This window comes from Parasteatoda tepidariorum, chromosome 5 (genome assembly GCF_043381705.1).
Source record: "Parasteatoda tepidariorum isolate YZ-2023 chromosome 5, CAS_Ptep_4.0, whole genome shotgun sequence".
NCBI lineage: Eukaryota > Metazoa > Arthropoda > Arachnida > Araneae > Theridiidae > Parasteatoda > Parasteatoda tepidariorum.
Window position 1 is genome coordinate 17,833,912 of NC_092208.1, and position 20,937 is coordinate 17,854,848.

The 20,937-nt window shown below is 31.5% G+C and overlaps 3 protein-coding genes across 7 annotated transcripts in view; 2 read left to right on the plus strand and 1 right to left on the minus strand.

The window, feature by feature from the left end:
* LOC107448002 (Gustatory receptor-like Holozoa) overlaps positions 1-4,218 on the plus strand; it is a 30,401-nt gene extending 26,183 nt beyond the window's left edge. For all 4 annotated transcript variants that reach the window (XM_071181152.1, XM_071181153.1, XM_071181151.1 and 1 more), the window contains exons 11-12: positions 2,352-2,483; positions 3,951-4,218. In XM_071181152.1, coding sequence (XP_071037253.1) covers positions 2,352-2,483; positions 3,951-4,079 — 261 coding nt within the window. In that variant the 3' untranslated portion in view covers positions 4,080-4,218. The remainder of the gene's footprint in view (positions 1-2,351; positions 2,484-3,950) is intronic.
* Positions 4,219-7,687: 3,469 nt separating this feature from the next.
* LOC139425615 (uncharacterized) lies at positions 7,688-9,097 on the minus strand. Its single transcript, XM_071181006.1, has one exon. It carries the CDS (start codon positions 9,095-9,097, stop codon positions 7,688-7,690), a length of 1,410 nt encoding a protein of 469 aa, XP_071037107.1.
* Positions 9,098-12,367: 3,270 nt separating this feature from the next.
* The window catches only part of LOC107448003 (uncharacterized), a 51,117-nt gene continuing 42,547 nt past the window's right edge, over positions 12,368-20,937 (plus strand). Inside the window, exon 1 of one of the 2 annotated variants that reach the window (XM_071181168.1) lies at positions 12,368-12,927. The gene's annotated coding sequence lies outside the window, so the exon portion shown is untranslated. Of the gene's footprint in view, positions 12,928-16,948; positions 17,192-20,937 lie in introns of those variants that run through there. The other variant, XM_071181169.1, reaches the window with a different exon arrangement.

Sequence of the window (20,937 nt, forward strand, 5' to 3'; positions counted from 1 at the left end):
ATACGAAACTACTGTTTGTAGTTATTTGAGCTTCAAAGTCAGTAGCTATGCCAGCGCCTCTGGGCAAAATTTGTAAGTACAAGAAATTCGTACTTTTTTTAAATATCTTGCTAACAATGAAGAAACGCATCTTGAAAAAATGAACAAATGAAAGTATATGTAATAACAAAACAAAATGTAATAGCAGAATATTTTAAATTTTTTTCGGGGGGAGGGGGGGTAGTTTGTTAGAGGGTTGCACCCCCTTTTATATTATTCTGCCGGTGCCCTTGGTGGTGCCAACTACATCCGGACGTGTTCCAGAGCCTTGCAGACTCACTTATCGCCGTATCGCTGCACTCCGCAGGGCCAGAGGGGGCCCGATGAGATATTAGGTGGGTATCCCATGAGTTTTGCTCAGTCAGTGTACATCACTTAATCTACTGTAAGACAGCGTCCAAAATGTTGTACAGCACTTAGTACAGCTTTATCCCTATATTAAAAAATCATAAAAGCAGCCGTCGTTGTTTTGTGTGTTCAATTTTGTTACATTTTGTTCTGTTGCTCAAAAAACTGAAATCTAGACTTAGGAACTTGAAATTGTAAGGGTGAAGAAAAATATACAAGGTGTGAGGTGGAATAAAATATTTTAATATTCGAGCAACTAGTTCGATAATTAATAACTTTTAAATTGGTCGCAGAAGATGCTAACCAAGATTGCAGACTCTGTATTTGGATTTCTGCATCTCGCAGAAATTCAATTACAGAGTTAAAATTTGACGGGCTGTAAGGGACTTTTTTTAAAAATTCTTATTTGTTGGAAAGTTATTGCTATTTTCAGGGCTGTTTTCTTAAATTATTTCTTGCTTTTTTTACTTTACATAATTTTAAGTTAAATTTTTCTTCGTCACAAAAAATATGTGACTTGGGAATTTGAAATTACGATAGTGTGTAGAAAAATGTACAAGAAGTACGATGAAATAAATAAATTTATTTTTATTTTTTATTGTTAGTTCGAAAATTAAAAATTGTTGAAATTGGAGTAAAAAGTACCATGCGGGCCTCACTGCATGGCTCGTACATGCTATGGCAGAATTTGAATTTGATAATTAGTAAACTTAACCCCTTTTTTATACTCCAGTTTAAAAAAAGCATATCTTTAGTGCTTTTTTCACACATTTTGTTTTAAGTAATTACATTTCATCTGCTTTTGTAGATATTTTATTTACACAATCTTTATATTAGATTGTGCTTGATTTAATATCGAAAGTAATAGAAAAAAAAGAGATCAAGAAAAAAATTATGAACAAGAAGCAATAACTGATGGTGTTGGTGAGCGAGGCGAGCGATCGAACATTTAGAAAATAGCTTTTACAAAATGATTGTCTATGTAAAAATGCAGTCGGATTTACCCTAATTAATCTGAGTCCTTGAGTACGTTGAAACATTATTTGAAAATTAAGATTTATCGGTATTTATTTATTCAATTAAATTTTATCGGGCAGTTTTATGCCCTACAAATATCTTATCATTTGAGTTTAGAGGATTCATGTCATGACCAAAATGTGAAGAAATACACTATAAAAATATCCCATAACATGCAACAAAACTGTTAACAATTGAAATTTACTTTTTTTTTTATGTAATATAATTAAACACGGCTGAAAACATAAATTAATTAATTGAATTTTATTAAAAGAAAGAAATTACTTTCTTTTATGTTACATATTTCTAAGTAAAAACAGCATTTTCTGCTATTGTTAAGGACTGGATCTCAAGAGGTTAAAATATTTTACGGTAACCGGCTGAAATTATTTTGTACCCAACAGATCAACAGATGAAGTTATTACATTGAGCTGTTGATCTTTTCATTATAAATGATCTACAGATCAATGAAAATGCTGTTATTTTTATAGAATATTTTAACGCTTTTCGGCAGAGCAAATTTATAACACTTTGCTAACGGCGCTAGATATAATATAATAAAATATTAATGAACCCCGTCATTCTGGTCCACCTGTGATACTAGTTGTTAGCAAGAGATAAATGGAAAATTTTGCACGTACAATATGCTATCGGAAACTGCGACCGTAGATCGCGAATTCAAAGTAAAAATATATTCTTGAACTCAGTTTAACGAATAGAGGCAAAAATCTGGAAAACGTTTAGAAGCGAATAGTTTTACAATTTTAGTCGTTTGCAATATTTTTGAAATAAGTGTTGTCAAACTGGACGCATTGGGCGTTAAATAAATAAAATATTAATAATTATAAAAAATATTTCTTTTTATTTTTCATAGGTATGCGAACGCCTTTCAATGTTTAAAAATTAAATTTTAAATGACTCACTAATTCTTCTTTTATTGTTTTTAGGCAGCAAGACTGACTCGTATCGGCAGCAAATTACGCCAAATATCATTTGAGATGCGAGTATTTGGATATCAACAGTGCTCCATGTTAGAATTAGATTCTTTTGTACTATTTGTTGGAGGAGCTACCCTAAGAGTAAATGAGGCATTTATTACAATTATATAATTATTTTGTTAAAATTGATCTTACAATTTCATGTATGGATTGAGCAAATTTAAGTGAATATGTTAGATAGCGTCTGAAATATAACAGAGACAGCAACGTCAGTATTTGAGTTATATCAGAAGTTAAAATCCTACCTATCCTACTATTACATACAACTTCCTACCTATTACATACAACTGACCAACCAGTTTGCACGAATATAGAGAATGTAGTTGCGTATAGAACAGAACTAACTACCTACGTAGAACTACGTTTTTAAAGCCGGAAAGTAAGTGTATTTTGTCTACGGAATGGTGACTGTTGAGGACGCGTATTATTTAAAACAAGCAACTGTTAACTATTTGTGTCAAAGTGTTTTTAAGAACAGACTTCTCTATCAAACATAGTGATCTCTAAATTATGAAAGAGTGAGGGATTAGTGGTAATCGGCGAATTATGAAGTGGTGACATCTGTGCAGCACTCAGAGTAAAAGAATGAAATGAAAAATTGCAAAACGCGTCTGTTAATTTTGTTGTTGAAAAATTGTGGTTATTATGAGAATGGAGTTCTGTGGTTTTTTAAATTAACAGCGCCTTTTGTTGTCGTTTTAGAACTTTATGACTAGTTTTCAAAATTGCCGATAATTTTTTTTAATTTCCTTCGCGTTTTTCTTGGATTTCTAAATCGTCTGTCATTTTCAAAACAAGAAAATCCCATGTAAGGAACTGTAAGTGAAGAACATGACGTTGTGGGGAGAGGAATATTAGACCATGTCAACCTTCATCTATGAAAAAGTACCCCGACATAGAGTCGAGTTAACATGTCTTATATACTAGTGAAATGTAGTTGTAATTTTGTAGTGGTAGATACGCTACAGTACTCCCCCACCAGAATTATAGCTATGATAGAATTCGATGACTGGATGCCACTAGTTGATTCATTGCTGTTTTTGTGCGAAGCCGGGAGAGCTGTATTAAGATCACCGTATTATTTTTTTGAGTGCTGAATGTGAGAGGTGTATTAACTTCACGGTTGTAGTCGCTCCTGTGTTGCCGTTAGCAGTCGAGTGTATGCAAGCCAACGTTGTGTGTGATCGAGATGAGACTGAGTAGCAACTGCGTAAGGAGGTGGATAATGATGCAGTCACAAGTAGCAAGTCAACTGTTCAATGTGGACCATCCATTTTTGTAGTGGTAGATACGCTACAACGTTTTTAAAGTTTCGAATTAAATTAATTTTTTTAGAAAAAAAGTTTTAAAAACAGTTTTCTAATGTTTCTATGTATTTTAACGGCAATTTTTCCATAATTGCTAATATAATGTCATTTCATATTTTATTCTTCTATTAAGCTCTGCAATTAATAACGGGAATATATGAATATAGGCTTAACGCAATGGATGGAGCTTTTTTATGGCACATTACAATAATTTAATGTTTCTAATTATTTTCTATTTCAGTCGAAGCTTTTTGGAGCAACTATTAGATCTTCAACTGTTATTCTGACTGTTGGACTCTCTTTATTTGTACTACTTACATTAATGGTGGTCGATCTTCTGTCTGTTTCTGGATTTGATATGCTCTTTTGAAAAGGAATCAAGCTCGATATTTTGAACGAGTGATTTTTTTGTTTTTGTTTTACAAAGCGTTTGTGATATAATACTGAGAATTTAAACGTTTCGTTATTTATTTGATTGTACAGTAGAAAAATAAATGAATTGATTTTAATTACTTGTCATTCTTAAACAAGAAATGTTGTGCCATTTTTCTTAACTTTTTTATTTAAAGAATATTCTATTTCTGTAAGTAATAAGAAAAAAAGTGCATTTTAGACTTTTATGGAGTACCCATTGTTTACTTCGCTTTAAGATAAACAAGAAAAAATAGTTTTCTGAATCTTTCTTTTACTATTTGTGGTAAAATATTGAATTATAAGAATTTAGATAAGTTAATATTCTAACTACCACTATCCTTAGGACCGTGTTTAACTACGTAATTAAGAATATCATTGAGTTACAAAACCAGCATTTCCTCATATTCAGGATACGCGTTTTTTTTTTTTTTTTTTTTTTTTTTTTTTTTTTTTTTTTTTTTTTTTTTTTTTTTTTTTTTNTTTTTTTTTTAATTTGCTAAAGTTCCAATTATATTTTTTAATAACTTGAAACAAGAAATCATAAAAAAAATTCTATCAGATATAAGTTTTATATGCATTAAAAAATTCCGTTTTACTGCAAAACCGACTAGATCTTGTATTCGGTGAATTGCTAAATCAGCCATTGCTCCATATTCACCAAATGTGGACAAATTAATAAGTGATAAGTCTTTCCTTGTCGTTTAGAGTGTCTACGCCACACAAAGTTTTTATACAAGTTTTTTTTTTATGCAAGATAAAAAGGGATATGCATGAATTTATTTGATATTTTGAACAGAATACTGAATAACCTTGAACTTAATCTAATACAATCTATCAATTCATTCTGAACATGTAAAAAAATAAAGTCACCAAAATGAATGAAAAATAACTTGGTGATCTTATAAATTTATGATCTAAATTGCAGCACGAATTTGAATTTTGAAGTAGTACTTTATTTACGTCGCACAAAAGCTGCACAATGGGCTATTGGCGACGGTTTGGAAACATCCTCGAGTATAATCCGGAAACATGCCACCAAATGCCATTTTAATCTTTTGCGGAAGGGACAGTGTCATGCCAACTTTTTTTTTTTGACTGGAAGAGGGGAACTAGCGACAACTGTTAGAATCATAAATTTTGTTAGCTTTATTACTTTAAAATCAGTTTTATTGGTTTATATTATTATTAGAAACAGTTATTTCATTCAAAATAGTTCTTTCATCACATTAATAGGGGCTATAGATGCATAAATTATATTACTAGGAGTAGGACGATCATTATTTAATTATTACACTCACGCTATCAAAATAGTTAAAAAAAAAAAGTAATTTATGAATCGGAAACAAATAAAAAAGAAAAATTTTAATCAATGTGTTTTATAATTTAACTCCTTTAAAATTGTCAATACTGAGCAATACATTTTATTAATATGTTTCTACCATAAATGACATAAAATGGTTTTTCGCTCCTCAAAAACTATTTAGGCATGATTTGTGATTTACATTTTCATTCAGGCATAAACTGCAAAAAAAAAAAGGGTTTGTAGAAATAGTTCCGAAAAATATGATTTGAATTTGAAACAAATATTGACCAAAATTTGAAATAGCATACACTTATATTTGTGCAAAATGCATAGTTTCAAAAGCGATGCGGAAAGAGGGAGAATATCTATTTTAAACATCTGGCTTTTTTGAAATTCAATATCTCAGGAACTATTCAGCCGATTTCTGTCAAATTTTGTATTGTGCCCAGATAAAATTATATTCTTTAAAATGATGCAAAGAATTATATACCTTACTTTTCAAAATTTTTCGACCATTATTAAATAAAATAATAAAAAATAATAAAAGTNTTATTCTAAAAACTCAAAATCTATATCGTACACAAGAACTGCTGTTGCCAAAACATGGAATACTAAATACTGCTGTTGCAAAAACATGGAATACTAAATACTGCTGTTGCCAAAACATGGAATACTAAATATGTAATTAATGTTCACGTTCACACTTTTACACTCGACCATCCTGACTTTTGGACGACCTCATCCCTTCGAAACAACTTATAATCCTTCAAGTGAAGCGGCACACTTTTACACTGCACACTTTTACACCTCTTTGGTCTACTGTTATCTTGGTTTAAATTTTTTTGGATCGTCGTTGCATTGATTTGTACTATTGTTGTCGTTTATGGGTTCACAAGCAATGAAGTTTTTCTTACTTCCAGTAATATTGTCCCCATCATCAGACAGATCTTCGTCGTTGACCAGATGAAATAGTTTCAAGTTAGTTTTCCTTGTCCAACTGCGCGTAAATCAGTTACTTGATAAGTGTCGGATGGTAATATTTTGATGACTGTTAAAGGACCTCTGTACTTAACTTGGGTTTTAGTGTTAGATAAGGCAGTTTGTTCAGGTAATCGTCTTACGACCACAACGTCACCTATATTGTACTTAAATGCATCACATCGATGTTTGTCATAATTCCTTTTCATCTTTTCTTGTGCAATGATAATACTTTCTTGGGCATTTCTTTGCAGTTTTGTTGGATTTACGTAGTCATTTGATGTTGGTAGTAGATCTTGCGTTACCAATTGAACTGTACGCGGTTCAATCACGAACTTTTCGAGGGTCTTCAACACAACCCTATCAGGCATTTCCTTAATCTGGAAATCATACAAAAAATCCAGGTCTTCCACATGAACTAACTTGGACCTGCCTTGATTTCTAACCATTATTATCTCGGGTGCATCAATGATGTCGTTCCCGATGAGAACATCCGGGCCTTCAAATATATCATCAGTCACTACATAAAACAGAACTTCCTTCAGCTTTACCCTGTCTATAGTCACATTCAGTACGTGGAACATCGTTTATACGACGCCGAAGGGACCACCGAAAAACGTCGTATAAACGATGACGTCGTATAATCGATTTTTACTTCTAAAATTGAAACTTACTCTGTTTTCAGTTAATTTTAATGTTTAACGTGTTGATTTACATAAATTTCTAAATTAGACAAAGCAAAACAAACAAATAACCAAAGAAGAAAAATTGCAGTGAGCAATTTGAATGTATGTTAGCTTTAATTATATTTTCTTGCTATTAGTCTCTACAAGGCTTTGAATAGCGAGTTGAACTTATTGCTTTCTACTTGTATGATGCAATTGTAGATTTCTAATCACGGCCAAATCTAATGGCTGAAGTGCACTTGTGCAATTTGCAGTAAAAAAGAGAGCTTTAACATTTTCCAAAATAATTAATATCGATGGGTGCGGTGGACATTGGTTGATGAATAGCAGAATTTTTCGTTTTTGCCTCTTCATAACATTGTTTAGTTTTTTCAGTCATCTAGTAAAAATTACGGTCGTCATCCAAGCATTCTTGTTGGCACCCTTTTCTGTATCATTCATGTTGGCAAGTTACGCCCTTTTTTAAAATACCCAAGAAAAAAGAAAAAAATTAAATAAACGTGAACAAAATCTAAAAACCGACGTATAACCGATTCTGTGCGTCGTATAAACGATATATTTTTACATTAAATTGAATAGGAATGATCTGGGACCACACTAAAACGTCGTATAAATGTAAACGTCGTATAAGTGATCGTCGTATAAACGATGCTCCACGATAATTCCTAGTGACTCCCTTACACCTCCAATACTTCGAATTCGTGTAACTATATTTTTATGTATATTTTTATTAAACGTTTGTGCAAAACTATATTTTAACATAGATATATCAGCAGCGGTATCCATAAGAGCACTAGTATTTACTTCTTCTATGATAATATTCTTCGTTGTACTATTACTGGAACTGGGTAAAAACGAAACTGCATTGACTAATGGGAAAGACGCTCTCTTTGGACATTCCTTTGTACCATGTCCTTCTGTTTTGCAGGCAGTACAAAACTTTGGACGTTTTGGCTTTACACAATCACGGGCAAAATGGCCGGTATCATAACAATTGTAGCAAACAGTTTGATTATTAGTTGTACTTCGACTTGGCTCTGTTTGTTTGCCCTTGGCGATATTTTCTTCTTTCAAAAACTTATTGTTACTATATTTATTATTATACTGAATATGATTCTTAAAAACATCTTTGAGTTCAATAAATTCATCTACCTTTTCAGCTAATGTATAGGGTGAAATTATATGGGTCCACTGATCCAAGTAACGTTCTCGTATATCTGGCGGCACCCGAGCTTTCATTCGATCTGTGATGATCAGGTCTTTTAAACTCTCAAAACTACTTATTTTAAGTCCTGCAGTCCACCCATTAAAATACGTTTCAAGCTCGTGGTAATATTCTTTCCATGACTTTCCATCAGTATTCTCATGAGAATAAAAAAGTTGTCTAAATTTTTCAGGACTTAGTCTGTATCTGTAGCACTTAAGCAAAAGAGATTTAACATAGTCATAATTTTCTGACTGTTCTTCTGGTTCTCTCATTATCATTTGGACAATTTCACTTGGTAACTGGTTAATTAAACATGCCATCCACAATGTACTTGACATTTGTACTCTTTTCATTACTCTCTCGAAATGTACTAAATAAAGGCTGATATCCTCATTACTCGTAGAAAACTTTCTCAGTTGTGACTGCCAATCAACTTTTGGCGACGATGTTATTACTTCAGTTTCGACGATTGAAGCTTTAGCAGCAATATCTAACTTCTTGAGTTCCAATTCATGTTCCCGATCTGCTTTTTCTTTTTCCAATGCATGTTGGCGATCGGCTTTTTCTTTTTCCAATGCATGTTGGCGATCGGCTTTTTCTTTCTCTTCTTGACGAAGGCGCTCGGCGTCTTCAACCAAATTTTCTACCATTCCTCGAACCATTTCTTCATCGTATTTCTCGCTATTCAATATTAACTTTCTCAAGTCAGGGATTTTCAAAGTAATATACGAAACATCTTCAGATAACTCATTAGCTACGTAACGTAACTGATCTTTACGAAGTCGCGATAAAAATGCCATTTTAAACTCAAAACTCAAAATTAATTACAGTTGCCTGTTTATCCCACTTCTGATAATGTAAGAAACAACTTTTAAAAGAAAAACAAAACAAACATAGATCATTTATTGTTTTACTTTTATTAAAATTTACGCACACCGTTATTCTAAAAACTCAAATCTGTATCGTACACAATAACTGCTGTTGCCAAAACATGGAATACTAAATACTGCTGTTGCCAAAACATGGAATACTAAATATGTAATAAGAATATAATTAATGTTCACGTTCACACGTTCACACTTTTACAATTCAGCCGATTTCTGTCAAATTTCGTATTTTGCCCAGATAAAATTATATTCTTTAAAATGATGTAAAGAATTATATACCTTACTTTTTAAAATTTTTCGACCATTATTAAATAAAATAATAAAAAATAATGAAAGTTTACTCAAAATTATTTTTTGCATGGAATTATCTTTAGATAAACGAATTTTATTTCTGAGATTGCGGCTACCAAATATAGGGGTCAAAAATCCGAATTCGTCGAGAAAAAGATGTATTTATTCAGAGAAAGTATGTTTTTGTGTCTGAACTCGTAACTTAAAGATATCTTCGGCACCTATGAATTAGCATATTTGAAGTTCCGCAGTGGACTGATCGTTAAGACACGGTTCCCAGCAGATCATCAAAGTCAACCATCACTGGCTGGGGTCAGTGTGAGGGTGGGTGGCCACTTGGATCAGTCTGCGTAGGGACCGAGGGTGTGCGGTATTGGTCCTCGTTAAACTGTGCTACCGTAAAGTGCTCGACTTTGCGTGCAGGTCGTCGGGCTACCGAAGCGGGGGTGACATCCCCTCTGCAGAGGATCAAAATTGTGATGGCATGTCTTCAGATCGTCCTCAAGGATGTTTCCCAGACCGTCGCCAATAGCCCATTGTGTAGCTCTAGTGTGACGTAAATGAATTACAACAACAAATCAATATAAGGATTAATATCAATTCGAGGATTACTTGCGGATTGATAATAATCTTTATAATTACCTTTTTGTAGTAGTAATTTTTTATCTAGTAATTACTTCTTTGAACGCAAACAAGGAAGTAGATATTTGAAGCGTGATGCAGATTAGATTTCGTTTCTTCAGACTATTATGATCCATAATAATAAGTTTTTATAAGATAACATTTTCGTACTATTTAAGTCACGTTGCATTTTGATTTATACTTCAACTTGTAGAATTGCAAAGAGTTTTCTCAGATACTTATGGCAAAATTTATATTTATTTGAAGAAAAAAAAATTCTCTATCTGTAAATTTCATATGGCTAAATATTTTGACGAAAATAGCGTACCATTTTTTTTTTATTTAAAACAAATTACAGAGATGAAGAATTCTCTTTTTTTTAAATCTCCATTTAATTTTTTAAAATTTCTTATGGATGATGTTTTCTACACTAGGGAACGCTACAAGCTCGGCACCGCCTAAATTTCCGGGATACTGTTTCCGTTGTATTTTAAAGCCATTTGGCATCATTGTGTTTTGAGAGTCTTGCAATCAATGCGTTTTATTACTTTCTACTTGTGTTTACAATGCTAAAAATGTTAACAGTAACGCCAGATGGTGCACAGCTTGCAACAAGAACAAACAGTAATAAGCTTATGGAAAGAGGCCATATCAAGACTGCCAAAAAAGCAAGTTATTCAAAATCTAGCAACCATGTCACCTTTTTTAACGATATATCTCTAAATAACTAAAGCAAATTTTTACTCCAAATTCACCAGAATTACATAATAACATTAATATCTTATGAAATACGGCAGATTTGAGCTTAGAAATTATCTAATTTATTTCTTTTATTGATAACAAAATTATCCGTTTGAAAATAGAATAACATGTAGTAAGCAGCTGCAAACTTTCTAACCGAAACTAGAGCAGGCATACAGCTCGAGATTGTTATTGTTTACCTTTCTACTGAAAACACCATCCATTTAAACCATTATTGGCACTGTGACGCCACCCCGAGATTCCCTTGCAGTGCCTCTTCACTGTCTTCTTTTCAGCATCGTTTTGATAGTATTGCTCAAGATCGTCTTTAAGCTGCCTCTGCCATTTTGTCAACCTTGTATTGAGTAGTAACGTATGCGCCCATCCAGGACGCGACTTACGCTAATTGGGGCCCCGGGGCTCAAACTTCTTTGGGGGTCCCCTCTGCTTCACTTTTCCAGTAATGAAGAACCAAACTTTATGGAGGTATTTAAATTTTTCACCTCATTATAGATAGCAAGAAAATTGACTAGTACCTAAAATAGCTATAAAATCTCCCCCCAATTTTCAAACAAAATATCGTTCTGTCCATTTCATTCAAAGTGGTCATCCACCCACTTACTAACCGCAGTCTGTGCTGCTTTACTTTGATGTTCTACTGGATACCGTGCATTTATGATCAGTCCACTGCGGAACTGTTATATTGTAAACACTACAAGTATAATAACATTAGATGGCTCGCGTTTTCAATTACTGATGTAAAAATAAATAGGAGGTAGCTAACCGTTCGGTTATACGAGTTTTAATCATTTAAATAATGATGTTTCCTGCTGCTGCTTGCAGCGTCATCTATATTTCGTTAATGAAACTTATGTTGCTTATAAGTCAATGATAACTGATGTTTACAGAAATAGGCAGCAGGAAACATATAACTACTTAGCTTGGCTTACATGAATTGTGTTTATGTTTTTTTCATGGATCCTAAAGCGGTAGGATATCCAGCTCGCGCTTAAAAAACGGAAGCAGATGATCTTTTTCACCCTCCCAAACAAACTTTGTACCTAGCTACAGAGCTCCGCCTAACAGCCAGAGTAAAAGCTCTGGCAAAAACAAGTTCTGGGTGAGGGGGAAGAAAAGTCTCCGTCCCTCTCCTCATCAGGGGATGATTACTAATTTTAAGTACTGTAAAAACGTTTAAAGAAATAGTCCGTTTCATTTAAATAATAATTAAAGAATCTGTTGATTTTCTTTTTTACGTAATTGATTCGATTGATTTTTCAGTGATTTCAAAGAATTTACATAAGATTAAGCAGGCCAATATATTTTTTTGAGATACATTTNTTTCAATCTGTTAACTACATGTTCTAATAAAAATCTGCAAGTATTTAGAATTACTTTTTATAATCTCTAATTGTTTAGAAATCACCAACTGATAAACAAATTAAATAGATAAGAAGGAAAGAATACACTTGTGGATCAAATTGGAAGATTTAAAACAAAATTTATTTACATTGATGTTTAAAAAACCATTCTAGAAGAGAATATCCTTACGATGTTATTGAAAGCATAAAATAAGTAAAAGTTTAATAGCATAAAAGTCAAACAAACGAAATCATAATTAAAAACTTACATTTAGGGACTTAAACAAGCTGATACTAGGATGCTGCTAAAAAACAATATTAATATTAGCGATTAAACAATAAATTTATAATTAACACGTGCAGTAATAACATGCACGTGTATTACCAACAAGTGAAAAATTCCAACACCTGGGGATTGAGATGCCACCTATCGGCAGTTTTGCATCCGCTATCCATAAAATTCTGACGAATCACATTGTGGGGGGAATTTTACATTAAGCTGGGTCTCCATAAGATACTCTAGACTCCATGGTTTTTTTAACGTTTGATATTTTACGCTGCGTAAACAAAAAAATCCGTATTTTTTTGTAAAATAGTTAGAGAAAACGAAACAATGTGCTTTTAATTAAAAACGATGTTAATAACATGATGAATTTAGAGAACTATATCACTTGCTGTTTATTTGTAACTTTTAATTGAAGCAAAGTGATTGTTGTCAACTGAATTCAGGTAATTGCTATTTAGATTTGTTTTTTCATCCAACATTTATTAAATGTATACCTACTTGTTTAAAATATGGTTTTTTAAGGTATATTTAAATAATTTGATTTGCTAAGCTTATGGTAATAGAAATTATTTAGACTATAAAATATGGTATCTATACAAAAAGAGTCGTCAAGTTTTGGTGTTGCCCAATTTGTGGCAGATTAGGAGCGTATAAATAAAATAAACCTCATCAGGGATAAAACTTAAAGGTATAGCTTATTTTCACCTACAGGTAAACCTTTCCTACCGATAAAATTTTTTAGACTTTTAAAACATGCTTTATTTAACTAATTAAATAATAGAAATGTCGGATATTAAAACTTATTTCAAGATGTTTTACGTTTATACAACATTATATGTATAAATTGCTCCTTTAGTATCAATAGAGATTTGAGGCTGTCGCTGTACAGATTCTGGAAGCAACTTGAGAGTCTCGAAAGTTATTTTGTCTCCTACATTTTAATTCCAAGTTAATTTTTCATTGTACTCCAGTATTTTCTCTGTAAGATTAAGATCAGGAAATGAAGCATGCCACTTTGAGATATTTATTCCATTATCATCCAGCCATTTTGTAGTTTGTCTGCAAGTGTGAGGATACACCCAGACAGTGTCCGAGAGCCCCAGGCACTCAGGGGGCCCTTGAGAATCTAACTTTTAATAAATTGTATTAAAGAAAGTTAAGAATAATAGAACCTTATATATGTTTTTAAAATAAATATATTCTGCTGTATAATGTGTGCATTTTTTTTCCTAAAAATAGTGCAAACACCAATAATTTAAATAGTTTATCATCAAAAAAACTTAAAAAGGGAAGCTAAATTTATTTTTCTACATTCCAATTAAAATTTTTAGTACTGGGGCATTGAAAGATATTTCAATAACTGTTTAGTTTTACAAAATAATTCATACCTTTTGAATTTTTTTAAATTTGTTATGCCTTTATGTTTATTTAGTTTAATTATTTTAATTAACTTCCAAGGTTTCGGAAAATTGTTTTATTATTTGAGGATTACAGAACAGCTGGTTAGCATCTCAAATGTTTCTTTATTTTATTTAATATTTTTTTTTAAAATTATGTATAGTTTAAATATGCTTTGTTTGAGTTTGGGAGGCAATCAAAAATGTGTTTAAATTTGTTAAAAATTCTAGCATCATATCTTAAAAATGGTTTATTTTATGTACATGATGTGTTTTAGCTCGTTTTGAAACATTATGGTATGTTATAGGGGTTGAAAGCATTTTTGTGCCCGGGGGCCCTCAATGCTATTAAGACGGCCTTGTATGGAACAGAAACTTTTATTATAAATTCATTATAAAAAAATAGGGCCTGAATTTCTATGTGTTGTCCTGCTATCATTTACTGCAAAATTTGCTGGCAACAGAGTATTTGGTAAATCAATAACTAGTTTTATATCTTTTCAAATCTGCTAAGTGTAAAGAAATATATATTGGTGGTATATATAAATATCAATTCAGAGCAGGGTTGGCAAGTTTTTGACACATGACGGTTTTTACCGGTTTATACCATGGTTTTTACCGTCATGTCAAAAACTGTCAAAAACCCATAGTTTTGGTAAAACTGTATTTTTATTTGAGTTTAACTGCTTATAATTTAAAATTAATTCATTTTTGGGCAATAAAATTAGAAAAAAAGTTGTTAAAAGATATTTAAGAACAGATTCTTGCATTTTCCCAACATGATTATATCAAAACATACTATTTGAAGTAAAATATTAGGATACTAAACAAAATTTTCAACATTTCCAAGCATCATTTTGTTTGGCATATTACATTACTGAAGAATGTCAAGTCATTCTTGACTTAGAGTTTGTTAGTAGTTACAAGTTTTGAAAGTTTTGTTTAGCTTATTTCTAATATTTAAGAAATGCCAAATTTTAAATTATTCTTTTTAGTTCTTGAATTTATTAATAGTTCCAAGCTTTTTTGTTTGTTTGCTTATTTCTAACAATTAAGAAGTGCAAAATTTTGAATCCTTTGCAAATCAAGCTATAATGATAAAAGCAAGTATCACTATTTTCAATAAGAATATATTACAATATTTCTATATGAATGTATATCCTTCTATAAGAATACATGTATATAGTTGCAAAATCAATATCAATCATTTACAACATCCATTTATAAAGGAAATTATGTGAAAATAATATATTGTCCGCTATATACCATAAATTATAGAAAATAGTAGGTTTTTGACAGTTTTTACCGGTAAAAACACGGTTTTTACCACTGTCATGTCAAAAACCAGTTTTTGACAGCAAAAACCCAACCCTGATTCAGAGTTTTATAAAAATTAAACCACTTTAAAAAAAATCAGTGATTTTTCAAATATTTTTGTGAGAATTTGTGTTGACAAAAGAGTTTACACTAATTGATCGAGTTAAATAATAAATTAATTAAATAATATATTATATTATTAAATAAAAAGCATATGAATTATAAAGAAAGCTTTTATACGAGATATTGTGTTCATTTTATCAAAGTTTTATACGTTAGTAGAGAGGACTGTAGGTTTATGTCCCTTTCAATGATTTGAGATCTCTTAAAGTCCCTGCAATTATTTAATCTTTTGTAAAGTCTTTTTGTTAGCATTTAGTATATTTAAGAATTATTTTTTTACGTGTGAAATTTTACGAACTATTATTGTAAAATTTTATTTCGTTCCCCTCAAAATTTAGGCTCCTGCTAAACCCGGGCTAAATTTGGTGAGGATTGACTAGCATTGTCTTGTAACAAAAATCTATCAGGGTTAAGGATCTTTTTTAATTTTTCAGAACTCCAGTAATTATTTTTTCGTTTTAATCGTGATATTCCATGTTATTGTATTATTTTTTCGTGATAATCATAAATGCTAATAATTTGCTGAGAAAATCCTGTTTTCTTTGAACCTCCTTTGTTATTTTTTATACACAAAAATGTATCTTTACTCTTATTTTCCAGTCATTTCCGTCTGCTTTTAGATGTCATGAATACCCATTTAAAGTTTATGCCAATGTATATTTTTCTTCAACTTAATTCTTAAATCAAATCAAATTTTTAAATGAAATATATTTTTTAAACAAAAAATATTGTTTTGTATTGAATAATTGAGTAGATTTAGTTCTCTTATCTAACATCTTTTATATTCAAAATAAGGTTGGGATAAAAAATCAACAAAGATGCAAAATTTCAGAAGTCTCTCTCTCTTTTTTTTATTTTATTAATTTTGCACTGTGTATACGAGCTTGCAAAATCTCTAAATTTTCCATGTCTTCATGCTGGACATGTTAATCTATGAAATACATCTTTTTAAAATACATATCAATGAAAACATGAATGTTTGTATATAAATGTGACTTTTCATTTAAAGTAGGAATGGCTATTTAATATTCATTGATAAAAGAATGTTTTTGTTCTAAAATCAGCAAAAATTCATTTTAAAACAGATTTTTTTTTTTAACTTCCAGTATTTTTGTTATTTGTACAATTTTAGACAAGGAATTGCATTGGTCATTTTCCCTTTTTATTGATTTAATGAAGGTAGTGATAGTTGTTTTCCATGTACCTAAATTATCATTAGTTTTTGCTTAAATGTACAGATTTTTTTTTTGAAGTAATTAATTATAAAAAATGTCTGCAGAATTTGAGTATCTGTGCCAATTTATCTGCGCACATGTGTCTATAGTCTATGTTATTTAACTGTGTTTACTTCAAAAATCTACTGTCTTACAGGGGTCTGTCCAGGCCAAATTTACTATCGTTCAGAGGTACTTTCACGAATTCAATTTTAGAAAAAACGGTAGTTTCACAAATTCAACTTTAAGAAAAATGGTAGTTTCACAAACTAAATACTTTTTCTTAAAATTTTATTTTTGTATTCTTAAGGAACGATAAATTTTTATTTTTACTATGTTTTTGTGTTGATTTTTTAATATAATTTTTAATTTTTCACAAATTATGTTTAAATTTTCACAAAATAGGTACCTCTCAGAAAAACCTAGACAGACCCTTGGTCTAGATTATTTTTTCAAGGATGTAGTATGCTATACTATTAACAAAGACTTGCGTGTGAAATGGGAATAAAAGAAAAAGGCCACAGATCCTAGGTTAACTAAGACTGCCAAATACTTTCCTTTGTTGCGGAAGATTTCAAGCTTTACATTGTTTGTTTCTAAATATTTTAGAGTGAATAACTTTTTATCTCCAAGTTCACGTCCTGCAGATATCTCCGGTAACTGTCTGTTCTAACTGTACTTGCTAATCCGCTGTCTAAGTTTATAATCACTAATATTATTGGCGAAACATTTTTGATCTAAATTAATCTTGGTAATCCTATGAAAAATTGCTATTTTCAAAATTGCTAATAGCTAAGTAGTTTAAGTTTTAATGATAAAAAGTTTCTACTTATAAGTAAAACATATTAAGTCAAGATTTTTCAACTGTAAGTTAGATGTTTTTTTTTTTTTTTTCCTTATCTAAAATATTAGTTCTTAGGAAAATTTCTGTGTCTGCACTGCCATAAAAGATGGCAGTATGAAGGATAGACTTGACTCAGATTGGTATAAACTTGAACTTATTTTCTTTGCTTCTAGAATGATTCAGGGATCATTTTTGTTCCTTTTTGCAGCAGATTTTGTCCGACTGAGCATGGCAAATGTTTTTTTTTTTTTGGTTTTTGGTTCAAAGTTGCTTCTAATTAAAATTTTTGTTTCATTTTTAGTTAACAGTGAACCTAAATTTGCAAATCTAATGTAAATATTAAAAATTCATAAAATGTTTATTTTATTTATTTATTATTATTATTTTTTAATAAGAGCAAATTTGAAGGTGAAAGCTGAAATTTTTTTATGCCCTGCTAACAGCTCTACAATAAATTGTTATCTATAAATAAAAATTTTTTTCTTCTTAGATCGATGAAGATTACTACTGTTTTAAACTGAAATCTTTAAAAAATTTTTAAACGTATAATAAAATAGAACTAAATATATGGTTCAATATTAATTTTTGAAAGAAAAATTCTAAATATTTGTAATTAAAGTACAATGAAAATAATAAATTCTCTCTTAGAGCTTAGCTTTTTATTCAAAGCATAGCTTTCTCACTTATTTTGACCTAAATTAATACAAAAGTGTGAAAATGTTTAAACCTTTGACACAGATTTTTTATTAAATTTATTGGTAAAAATAAAAGTTGAATGAAATAACATTTCAGGTGTAATAACATTATTTTGAACAAAATTTTCAAAATTAAGTTTATTATTAATTTTGAATCCCTGAACTCTTAGCTTTCTAAACATACTTTACTTTTGTCTGTACTCTAATTACTTACAAAGTTATACCAATTTTGGTGGAAGGTGATAATGGTGGATATAGTACTAGTGATTTTAAGTCTTCAAATGCGTTTATCTCATAATCAGGTTTTTGACATATTACAAAACCTTAAACACTATCTCATGTTTTTAAAATAATTGTCTACAATTTTTCATGAGTGTTTATGGTTATAGCACACATGTTTTGAACTACAGGATAAGAGCAATGCAGAATTTCCTTTTATGCATGACTACCCTAACTTAGTTGTATATGCACTTATTTTTAACAATGCTTCAAAACATAGTTGATTATGTTCTAAATAAAATCCTCAAATGATTTTTCATCTTGTGTGATAGAATATTTTTAGTGTTTAGCGGATATTCAAAAATGCCTTATTTAACCTGAAAATGGTCATTTAATAATAATTTTGTTGTTGCTAGTTTTAAATTCTACGTACAAAGTTACGAAGAATTCTATTTGAAACTTTTCTTGTGATGTGTGTTAGCTTGAAGATATTTTTTTAAAAATCCTTTTTCTGAAAGTGCATTTAATGTATTTGATTTCTATGCTGTTTCATCTATGCAGCATGCGAAGAAACAGCCATAACTTTGATTCTAAAGATCAGAGAACAAAAAATTAAGATATGGAGGGTTAATGAACAGAATTTCAAGTATAAATGATAAAAAATTTATATTTTCACTCAGTCGGATACTTTAATAGCTCTGTTTGATCAGACTGTCTAAAGTAATTGAGATATTCATCTTTAACGCAACATACAATAGGCTTCCAATTATTTGGCTACTGACTGTCCAGTCAAATAAAAAATTTTAATGTAGAAACTTTCTGCTAGGGTAAATAAGGGGGAAATGTAAGTAATCCTATGTATACACTCTATAACAAAAAAATCGACGCTCCAAGAAGGAGTTGTCCAATTGAAACGAAAATTGGTGGATAGGAAGACAATGTACGGAATAGTAAATGATTAAAATTTCAGAACAATTCAATAATTTATTGCAGAGTTACAGTAACAAGTTCAATAAGGTGTTGACCCGCATCTAGCCTGGATACAAGCTGTCACACGGCAAGGCATAGACCGATAAAGCTACCGGGTGGTTTCTTGCGGTATTTCCTGCCAAATTCGATCCAATTGTCGAGCGAGGTCATCAACATTCCGTGCGAGATGCAATCGCCTTCCCACCATATCCCAGGCATGCTCGATGGGAGAGAGATCTGGTGATCTGGCAGGCCAAGGAAGAGTTTGACAGGCTTGCAGACAGTTCATAGCAACACGTGCCGTATGTGGTCTGGCATTGTCCTGCTGAAAAACCAGCCCAGGGCGCTGCAAAAGGAACGGTAGCAAAACAGGTCTTAGAACTTACCGCTGTGCAGTAAGTGTACCTCTAATGACAACCAAAGGGGTCCGACTGTCAAAGGAAATGGCACCCCAGACCATAATGCCTTGTTGAGGGCCGGTGTGACGTGCAATAGTGAAGGCAGGATCCCCCCTCTGCTCTGTGTGTCTCCAAACACGTCTTCGATGATCGTCAGGACACAGTTGGAAGCNCAAAGGAAATGTCACCCCAGACCATAATGCCTTGTTGATGGCTGGTGTGGCGTGCAATAGTGAAGGCAAGATCCCCCTTCTGCCCTGTGTGTCTCCAAACGCGTCTTCGATGATCGTCAGGACACAGTTGGAAGCAGGATTCGTCGCTAAAGACTATACGTCCCCAGTCGGCATCATTCCAGTCTGATCGAGCCATGCACCACTGTAATCTGGTTCGATCAAAGCAATCGGATGATTGCTTCTTGGTGCGTCGATTTTTTTGTTATAGAGTGTATTTTGATTCTTCCTTATCATAAATTTTCACATTTGTGTAGTTTATTAATGGAATTTGAGTAATTTTGCTGTAATAATTTTATTTTTTTTGCATTGTAATCATTAATCGTAATCGTTTTGATTGCATGAGATAATGGGTAGAAAGTCGAACTTTGCCTTATCCAGCTTACTTTGCTGTCACAGTGGACTGGATAGTCGGTTGTCTACTGTAGTTTGTTTTAGCCGTTGTGGTATTAAGCTTGACGTCTTTCCTTATAAATTTCCTTTGAACTTTTTCAATAAAATTTTCTCCTCATAAAATTAATATCGAAACTTTGTCTTCCTTATAGTAAAACTTTCTGTTCTATATTCGTATAGCTTAAAAGTTAAAACTGAATTATTGTGCCTCTGCACTCAGTTAGTGATTCTGTCCTCAACCTTTTTTTGGCTCATTTTTATTACTGGTGCCTTTCTCACATGCTTGAAAACAGTGTCAAATATTGCAAAACTATTCATTTTAAGTTCACTTGTATTCTGGTTATATTTAACACAAAACATGCTTTTCATGAATACCTTCTGTTCTGTATGTAATGTTATCCCCTAGGCAAATGTTATGTTATGCACCTGATGCTAATAACGGAACAATATATTGCAACCCCATGAAATTCGATGTCCGCTTGTATTACGGTCTATTTTAAGCAAAAGTATTGAGTGTATAGAAAAAAAGATTACAAAAAATGTTCTCTGCTTGCTAACATCTTGAATGAAAAGAATTGTGGTTACTTGTTAAACCACTGAAGCACTCTATAACTGAAATATTTCTTTTTCTTTCATATCTGGCATAAAATGTTA

Bases quoted from the DNA above. Each gene is read 5' to 3' on its own strand.
- LOC139425615 (XM_071181006.1), bottom strand. From the start codon at position 9,097: ATGGCATTTTTATCGCGACTTCGTAAAGATCAGTTACGTTACGTAGCT.